The 9,860-nt window shown below is 45.2% G+C and overlaps 2 protein-coding genes and 1 non-coding gene across 3 annotated transcripts; 2 read left to right on the plus strand and 1 right to left on the minus strand.

The window, feature by feature from the left end:
• The first annotated feature begins 1,568 nt into the window (after positions 1-1,568).
• On the plus strand, positions 1,569-3,421 carry LOC141827220 (protein trichome birefringence-like 1). The gene is made up of 5 exons (XM_074714453.1): positions 1,569-2,050; positions 2,346-2,544; positions 2,629-2,822; positions 2,888-3,046; positions 3,106-3,421. The coding sequence occupies exons 1-5, from the start codon at positions 1,569-1,571 to the stop codon at positions 3,419-3,421; spliced, it is 1,350 nt and encodes a 449-aa protein (XP_074570554.1).
• Positions 3,422-4,194: 773 nt separating this feature from the next.
• On the plus strand, positions 4,195-4,268 carry TRNAR-UCG (transfer RNA arginine (anticodon UCG)). The gene has a single exon. It is a non-coding gene; the product is annotated as a tRNA-Arg (tRNA).
• A 3,057-nt stretch (positions 4,269-7,325) lies between these two features.
• Positions 7,326-9,641, minus strand: LOC141827510 (aldehyde dehydrogenase family 2 member C4-like). Its single transcript, XM_074714774.1, has 8 exons — positions 9,442-9,641; positions 9,172-9,314; positions 8,712-9,095; positions 8,379-8,642; positions 8,176-8,313; positions 7,959-8,096; positions 7,830-7,891; positions 7,326-7,752 (listed from the first exon to the last, which is right to left on the minus strand). The coding sequence occupies exons 1-8, from the start codon at positions 9,533-9,535 to the stop codon at positions 7,479-7,481; spliced, it is 1,497 nt and encodes a 498-aa protein (XP_074570875.1). The 5' UTR covers positions 9,536-9,641; the 3' UTR covers positions 7,326-7,478.
• Positions 9,642-9,860: the final 219 nt, after the last annotated feature.

Here is a 9,860-nt window from a genome sequence, read left to right on the forward strand (position 1 = left end):
GATCTCCTCTCGATACCTCTCTTTTCTTCGCAAAAGGCTAAAAGGAGTACAAGGTTGTCAGACTTGATCCCCTCTGATACCCTTTTTTCTGTGCATAAGGCCAAAAGGGAACTGATTGTCGGAGAGGATCTCTCGCTTTTGCAGGCGGCTATAGAGGCGTCACCCTACCATGCGCCGAGGGACCCGGAACAGGTTACAAAAGGACTAGCCCATCACTACATTCGAGGTTCACTTCCGAAAAATCCTACTAGCACTGTTTTCTTCATCATCCCTTACAGAACCCTAACTTGAGTATCGGAGTGGCTTGTGGACTCCAGACAAGTCAAACGTCGTCTTTGAAGTGTGTTCCGAGTCAGATCAGCTTCCGCTCCTTTGCCCAACTCAAAGGTCGCCTGCGTCAGATTATTCGTTGACTGGTAGCTTGACCATCCATAATATCTAGCCGGAACAAACACGAATATACTATAAGAGATTTCTCCACTTCTTAAAAAAATTCAAAAAGAAAAAAAAGCTAATAGGAACAAGTTACAATGCCTCAACAATTATATTCCTTTGTCTCAGCTTCATAACAATCCATGATGTTTAAGTGACTACCTTTAAAATCCTCATAGTCCATCTCTTCATCTTCGTCCATAGCTACGCTATGTAAATCCTCAACCTCGGTCTCAAAATCATACTCATTGGCCTCTACTAGTTTGTAAGGCATTTCTTCTTCATCGCATATGAATCATTAAGGTCAAATCGAGTGATATCATGATCTAGTTTAACCAAAACTAGAATCTTCATAGAAAATTAAACAATAATAACTACTATATGGGTTCTAGACTAATATAGTTTGATATAACAGTTTTAAATTAAAATTACTATGAAAGTCTCAATAGTATAAAATTGGATACTAAAATACATGGTACATCACAATCAATTATAGGGATCGGAATAGTGTGATCGTTTCTTTTTTTTAGCAAAAAGATAAAATCTATCATCCCAACGATCTCACATGGTCAATCCTATGACTATCTATAAAGAGGTAAATCAAAAATTACAGTTGCCCACGACGGAGGTGGGTATTGTTTTGGCTTCATCGAAATTCAAATCCTTGTCCACTTCAACAATTCTGCTCTATCATAACCAACTCAATTATGTCTAAGAAAATCATTTCTTAATACATGAGTTTTAGGCTAGCATAATAAATGGATCAAAATTTCAGAGCTATGGTGTAACAGGACACCTTCTCAATTTTTTACATCTAAGGATCGAATTCAAATTTTGACGAATTAAATGTACAATTCTTTTATATAACAATCTTAATCAAAATGGCTACACCTAAACTGTTCAAATTTTCAGGGTGTAAAAAAAAGGTATTTATGGTGATTTCTTTATAAGGCAAGATCATTTTTAATTTTTACCAAAAGAGGAAAGTAGTATATTCGGAGCTCCCAAATGAAGTGCAAATATGCCCAACATGGCGAGCCGAGCCGAGCCGAGTCGATTTGTTAATATATTAAAAGAAATCCAACCCATCCACGCACGCACGCACACAGAGACAGCATCGCTCTTTCTTTAATCCGATGGCGACCTCCAAGTTTCCGGCGACGCTTTTCTTGAAGTTGAAGTCCCCGGTGCAATTCCTCTGCTTCCCTTTCCCCTCCTTCTACACCGCCCTCTTCTCCTTCTCCGGCTTCCTTCTCTTCCTCCTTTTACTCCTCCGGCACCCTCAACCGCCGCCGATCCTCCTCCTCAACCGCCCCTGCACCGTCGCCGCTCCCTCCGCCGACCCAGCGCCGCCGCCTTTCTCCTCGCCTCCTCCTCCTCCTCCTCCTCCTCCGGAGCACGCAGAAGATTCGTTCAAGAAAGGAAATACTACGACGACGACGACCAAGAAGCACTGCGATCTTTTCGACGGAAGGTGGGTGCGCGACGAAGGGAGCCCGAGCTACCCGCCGGGCTCCTGCCGCTTCGTCGACGTCGCCTTCGACTGCTTCGGCAACGGCCGGAAGGATCTCAACTACACCAAGATGCGGTGGAAGCCGAACGGCTGCACCTTGCCCAGGTTCAGTCGCCCCTTCCCCTGTTTCTCCTTCCTATTTTATCAATTTCCATTACCATTTTCACCCCTTTTTTCCTTCTTCTTTGAACAAAAGAAGCATTTTAAAGAAACAAATTTCCCCTTTCATTATGGGATTCTGCATAATAAAGGCCATTAATTTCGCACGTAGCAAAATGGTAACTGATAAACATTCGACAGCAGGTCTTTTCCCCTCCGTCGAGATCTTGCACTGTTCCTTATTTCATTGGAAATTTCTTTTTTAGTTTAGATTTCAATTGGAATCGTTTGCAAAGTTCAGGCTTCGTGGCGAGAAGATGCTGAAGCTGTTGAGGGGGAAACGATTAGCGTTCGTGGGCGATTCCTTGAACCGCAACATGTGGGAATCTCTGCTCTGCATCCTAACGAACTCTCTCGACGAGCGGCGGCGCAGCCGAGTGTTCGAGGTCTCCGGCCGGAGCGAGTTCCGTTCCGACACCGCCTACGCCGTCAGATTCGCCGTACGCATTCCCTGCACGAATCTAACAATAAATTGCTAGATTCCGCACGAATCTAACAATAATGGATGTATCTGTGACACGTAGGATTACAATTGCTCGATCGAGTTCTTCCGCGCGCCGTTCCTGGTGCGAGAAAGCTCGAGCCCCGGCGCCGGCGGGAACAGCACGGAGACGCTTCGCCTGGACTTGATGGAGGCGGCGGCCGAGGCCTACGCCGACGCCGACGTACTGGTTTTCAACTCCGGCCACTGGTGGACGCACACGAAGACGTCGAAAGGGTAGCCATTTTTACAATTAAACCATCAAAATATTCGATTTTGATTAATGATTAATTGGGGAGCAGGGAGAACTTTTACCAGGAAGGCGACCACGTCTTCCCGAAGCTGAGCGCCGAGGAAGCTTACCGCCGGGCGTTGAAGACGTGGGCCAATTGGGTCCGGACACGTATCGATCCCAGCCGGACTCGGGTCTTCTTCCGGGGATACTCGTGGTCTCACTTCAAGTAAGTCTCTGCTTTAGCTTAAAACTGTGGGCGGGTGGTTAACAGGCCAGGATTTGCAGCGGCGGCCAGTGGAACTCCGGCGGCAACTGCGACGGGGAGACCGAGCCGATCGTCGACGAGAAGCACCTCGCGAGGTACCTCAAGCTGACGGAGGTGCTCGAGTCGGAGATTGCGGAGATGAACGCGCCTTTGCTCTATCTTAACATTACGAGGATGACGGACTACCGGAAGGACGCGCACCCGTCGGTGTACAGATCGCCGGAGGCAGCGAGGAAGCCCGGCGAGGCGCAGGACTGCAGCCACTGGTGCCTCCCTGGGGTGCCTGATGCGTGGAACGAGCTCTTGTACGCGATGCTGCTGAGGTCGAGCGAGTAGTAACCAACAGAAATGTTCAGTGAGATCATGAATTTTTCGTGTTTTCTTTCATTAGAGTAGTTTGTGGAAAGGTGGCAAAAAAAATAAATAATGATAATTTAAGTTTTTCTGCAGTATCTCACGTTCATTTCTGGACTGTCTACTGTTCTACTGAGAATTGAGTTGAGTAGAAAACTATGATCCCTCACATTCTAAATGCTTCTGTTTCTTTGGAAAAGATCAAAGCTTCAGTGACAGCTTAATTCTTTAGTAATGTAAGCTGACTGAATCTTTCTTTGGAAAAGGTTCGAGACAGCTTATTTTCTGAAAAGATGTGTGTTTTTTGTGTCAAAAATTTTACCAATCAAATCTGAAATGAAATGGAGCAGTGACTTGGAGTGCAACCTCGAGGCCAAGATGGGGGCATTGGCTGGGCATAGGCGAAGGGATCCTGCCATTGTGCCATGATGCCGCCGTCAGGATCGGCGATCTTCGCGTTGTCGTCGGAGACGGGGTTGTGGGACGCGGATCATCAGGCCGACAATCGTCGGAAACGGCAGGATCTGCAAACCTGCTGTCTCGAATTAATGACGTCAATACCGCTAGAGCGTCGGTCCCGAAGATGATCGAGGCCAAGATCGACCCCGCCAAGTCCAGAAATCTGGAGGTCAAACAAGCAAAAGACCAGATCTTTCGAATGTCAACCGTAGAAAGTGGTTCCTGAGAGATGCAATTCAAACAGAGAGATGATTTTTATTTTTAATATATGTTTAATTTGTTCTGTAAAGACAAATGACCGCATAGCGCAGTGGATTAGCGCGTTTGACTTCGGATCAAAAGGTCGTGGGTTCGACTCCCACTGTGGTCGTTTCTACTTTTGCGAATATTTATTTCATCAGTTTTTTTAATAAATAAATACAAGCATTATTTTTTATTTACCGAGGTCCAATCTTTCAAAATCACCCTCAATTTCTAACATATTGTGTGTGTGTGCATAGATGCGCGTCGTAGCTGTCTGGTTAATGTAATTAATAAAAAACACAGCGTGATATTCACCTTGCCCCACGGTGAGCAAGCAAATTAGCGATCAGCTAGCCAGTCGCAGGCTGGGGAATTGTGCGGCACCACCGACATTCCGTCCTGTTCTAGCGTCGGAAAGTGGCGGCCAGATCGGTGAAGTTAAGGGCGGAGGGGACACCACAATAAAACACGAAAATAGCTACAGAATTAACAATAAAACTTATTTACCATATTAAATTAACGATGGATATTAATATCCGTATGAATTTTAACTTTCATCGTTATTTTATAATTAAGTGATGGAAAATAATTTTCATTCTTAATTAGCAATGAAAATTTATTTTTCATGGTGATAAAAGTTATTTTCCATCACTAATTTAGTGATAAAAAATAATTACCGTCGCTAATTCAACTACGAAAGTTTTTTTCTTCATCGCTAATTGATGAAAAATAATTTTCATTGTTAAAATTGTGATTTTTAAGATTTCGACCCGATTCTTTTCCCCTCGCACACGTTGATTCCGATCCCGCTCCCGACTCCCGACTCTAACATTCCTAACTCCCCGCGTTCCCAACTCTGAGATTTTCGACTCTCTGGCGTTCCCTATTCTCGCCGCTTCCTGATCGATAAGTCTCTCTCCCCTATTTAAATTAGGTTTAGGGTTAAGGGCCGGTAAGACTTGGCTGAGCTCGTTGGCGTGGTCTGGCTAAGCTCGCCAGGGTCGAGGCTCAACTTGGTCGAGCTCGTTGGCGTCTGTTCAGGCATGATCGAGATCGTCGGTGTCAAGCTCAGCTTGGCCGAGCTTGCTGGCGTTTGTACAAGCCTAGTCGAGCTCGGTGGCATTGGGTCAGACCTGATCGAGCTCATCGTAGTCCAGCCTGACCTGAGAATGTCATTTGTGCTTGTTGGATACGATTGTAAAGTTTAGGGGTTTTTAAAACATAGTGTAATTGTGCTTGTTTCAATATGCAACTTCTTTTTTCGCAGTTGTCCGAGAGACATCATTCCAGAGACTTCGAGCTTGTTCTGTTAGACAATTTTTGCCGGAGAGATTAATTCTTTGCTGAATTAAATTACAAGACAATTCAACTTATCTTGTAGAGATGGTTTGAACTGATAATTTCAAGTTGCCAGCAGGGGCTAGTGTTTTCCCGATCATCGGTGCTAAGTCAACCGAACGGCCGAGTGTCGAGGGCCAAGATGTCGAGTGGTCGAGATGCCGAGTGCCGAGGGTCGAGACGCGAGTGACTGAGATGTTGAGTGTCAAGTGGCTGAGACGTTGAGTGCCGAGTTCCCAAGACGCTGAGTGTCGAGGATGCCGAGTGGCCGAAATGTTGAGTTCCCGAGACGCTGAGTGTCGAGGGTCGAGACGCCGAGTGGCTGAAACGTTGAGTACCGAGTCCCCGAGATGCCGAGTGTCGAGGGTTGAGACGTCGAGTGGCTGAGACGTTGAGTACCGAGTGGCCGAGACGCTGAGGGCCGAGTGGCCGAGATGTCGCGTGCCGAGTGGCCGAGACGCCGAGCGGCCGAGACGCTGAGTGGGCGAGACGCCGAGTGGCCAAATGGATGATGTTGAGGTCTGCGTTCAATGCAGTTTCCTTAAAACAGATTCGTCCCCTTCGACGGTACTTAGAGGTCACGACGGATGTCTATTTCCTAGGATACAATAATAGAACTGCGCTGACTACCAAGCATAGGCAAATCGCAGCGAACTGAGATAGTACCCGAATGTTATCACAGGAATATGTCAAACCGATAGAAAACTTGACAGAGAGAAAGAAAGATGGAGTTGCAGGTGGATTTGCACTTTTTCGAATTGTTACCTTTGCTCAAGACTTGGAGTCTCATATAAAGTTTTTTATCTATACGTTGCATTCATGCCATTATCCATCAATACGTTCATGCATCACTAAATTGCATTTATGCATGCATTAGTTGCATACTTATCATTTGAGCAAAAAGAAAACATTATCAAGTGGCAAAATATTGATTTATTCACTTAGACAAATTTTGATTTTGCCTTGATCGATCTGGCATTCGACGCGCGCAAGTCGCGCTCATACATGAGTCACCTTGCAAGTAGTGCAATCCGGATCCTGGATTTGCATCCTCTTACACACCCACGCGCGAGAGAAAACCTCTCCCCATGCATTTGTTCACAACATCAATGCTTGTAACACAATATAAACCAACAACTATGCCTTGAAACTTCCAATGTGGGACTATATTCTCATTCACAAAGGAGCTTCCTCCTTTCACCACCTTTTATTTCCATTCAAATTTCTAACATGTTCTTCCATTAATATTGTAAGTGATGTTGTTTTATGTTATTTATATTATGGATTCGTCGCTAATTTAGCGATAAATCCTTAGTTCGTCGTCAAATAAAGAATTCATCGTTACCAAATAGCGATGATTTTTACGATAAATATTAGTTTTGTGATGATTTTTACGATGAAAATTATTACATCGTAATTTCCGCAATAAAAAAATTTTCATAGCAAAATTTATTATAAATTTAGCGATGAAAATATATTTCATCATAAATGTCGTCGTCAATTTATAATAAAAAATATTCATCATTAATTTTCATTACAATTTATGGCAAATTTTCAAGAATTATCTTTCTATTTCATTTCATTTAAGAAAATTAATCCGTAGCAATTAAAAATTGATTCATAAATATCTGATTAATTATGAAAATCGATTCATTCATGAATATCTCATTAATTATGAAAACATCCTACTGTCAAATCGTAGCCTTGACTCAGGGCTGCTGAAAAAGCCCTTTAGCTAGTATAAGTAGTGTTATTCCACAAATTTAGAACAATGTTGTTCTGTGAGGTCTGTTTTGAGGGGTTAGCTAGCATTTTGCTACTAAACAACCAAACAAACAGACATTCATGATTCAGAAGAGAATTATGTGTTCAAAACAAACTGTGGCAACAATTAATCAACACTTACAAATTATCAAAATCAAACTTAATTGTTTTATTAGCAGACAGTACTGTATTGATTTGGAGCTCACCTCCAACATGGTTAGACTATGCAAACTGTTCACAACCAAGGCGAGGAGTAAAGAGGAGTCACCACAGACTTCACCTGCATGTACTTCTCCACGGCATGAATGCCCAAGTCCCGCCCGAACCCACTCATCTTGAACCCACCGAACGGGCAGCCCGGGTCGAACGCGAAGTAGCAGTTGATCCAAATCGTCCCAGCGCGAACTGACCTCGAGACGCGGTTGGCTATGTTCAAGTCCCTGGTCACGATCCCTGCGGCCAAACCATACTTGGTTGCGTTAGCCTTGTCTATCACTTCCTCAATGGTCCTGCAACCAGAATATATGAAAGTGGCTTGAGTCCAATTTGAATTTGAAGACTAAGAGCTGAAAATTAAATCTCTTACTTGAACTTCATGAGGGACATGACTGGCCCAAAAATTTCATCTTGGAAAATCTTCATGTCTTCCTGCGAGTGAAATGCAGCTGATGCAAGAGTAGAAGGGAGAAAGAAAGCATATATACATGAGTTTTACCTTCACATCAGTGAAGATTGTGGGTTCGATATAAAAACCCTTTTCACCACAGGGTTTTCCTCCAGCTACAAGTGTTGCACCCTCTTGCTTCCCCAGCTCAATGTACCTGAGAACTTTCTCAAACTGTCTCTCGTCGATCTGCAGGCACACAGTGAGAAAAGGTGAGAATTTTCCATGATCGACAAATATTTGAAACTGAGTCGAAGGAGAGACAGACCTGTGGGCCTTGTTGCACGGTGGGATCAAAAGGGTCTCCTGTTTTCCAGCTCTTGGCAGCCTCTGCGGCCTTCTCCACGAACTCATCGTAAATGCCTTCTTGAACGTAAACTCGCGAGCCGGCGACGCAGATTTCTCCCTGAGAATTCCGCCAGATGAGTGGTCATGTTTCTGGATCGATCGAGCTCGGAGCAATTTACTTGCCTTGTTGAAGAAGGAGGCGACGCGGGCGAGGGCGACGGCCATGTCGACGTCGGCGTCGTCGAAGATGATGAGCGGCGACTTGCCTCCCAGTTCCAGGGACACCGTCTTCAGGTTGCTCTTCGCCGCGGCTTCCATCACTTTCCGGCCGGTCTCCGTCGAACCCGTGAAGCTAATCTTGTCGACGTCCATGTGAGAACTGAGTGCTGCGCCGGCGGTGGCACCGAATCCGTTCACGACGTTGATCACTCCATCTGGAATTCCAGCCTGCGGCAAAATGCAAAGATCAGATTTTTCATCTCCATGATTTTTTATTTTCCTAATTTGATTACGAACCTGCTTGGCCAAGTGGGCGTAATAGAGGGCGGAGAGGGGGGTCTGCTCCGCCGGCTTGACGACCATGGTGCAGCCGGCGGCGAGGGCCGGGCTGACCTTGAGGAAGAACATGGTGGAAGGGAAGTTCCATGGGACGATGTGGCCGACGACGCCGATGGGCTCCTGGAGCGTGTACCCCTGGTACTCGCCGCCGAGCTTGAGCGTCTCGCCGTGAATCTTGTCGGCGGCGCCGGCGTAGTAGCGGAGGATGTGGATGCAGTGGGGCAGGTCGATGGCCTTGCCGCTGCTCAGCAGCTTCCCGGCGTCGAGGCTGTCGAGCACCGCCAGCTCGTCGGCGTGCTGCTCCACAAGGTCCGCGAACTTGTTCATCAGCCTGCCGCGTTCCTGTTCCATCCAGATCGATTCAAGAAACCAAAAATTTCCAGATTTGATTGACGGCGACGAAAGGATATAGACATACGTGGGCGGTGATTCGGGGCCATCTGCCATGGTCGAAGGCTTCCCTGGCGGCCTTGACGGCCAAGTCGACGTCGGCGACGTCTCCCTCCGCCACATCGGCGATGGCTTCCCCCGTTCGCGGATCATATGTCTTGAATGTCTTACCTGCGATCACCAAAACCATCAATCAAAAATCATAGAAAACAAATCGATCGATCAAGTGATCAACAAGAACAGCTCAAAAAAGAAATCCCTTTCATAAATGAACTCCAACCACTCGCATATCGATTACCTGAAACGGAGTCGACGAACTGTCCATTAATGAAGAGCTTCGTGAATTTAATCTGATCGTGTAGCTTCGAGCTGCCGGCGCCGTGGTTTTCCATCGAATTCAACGAGACGGTTCCGTTTTCTCTATCTCCTGCGCTTTTATAGAGTTTAATTCTTGTTTCTTCTTCTTCTTCATGCCATTTGTGCAGTTGTCATTTATCTATTTTGTGTGATAAATATCTAAATGCCGACAAAGTATGAATTGGAAAGAAGTTGACAAATGGATGGATTCTTCGGTTGGATTGACGGCGAGAGGTAGCATATAAAGCTAAATTATCTTTTTAATTATATGTAAAAATATATGGACAAAAATAAATGGAGCGAATTGTCAACATCTTCGGCGTTTCTTTTATAAAAGCATATTATTTAAAATATCCTTAA

Source organism: Curcuma longa, chromosome 4 (genome assembly GCF_044706935.1).
Source record: "Curcuma longa cultivar G26 ecotype Majalengka, Jawa Barat chromosome 4, ITB_CL_G26_1.1, whole genome shotgun sequence".
NCBI classification, from domain to species: domain Eukaryota; kingdom Viridiplantae; phylum Streptophyta; class Magnoliopsida; order Zingiberales; family Zingiberaceae; genus Curcuma; species Curcuma longa.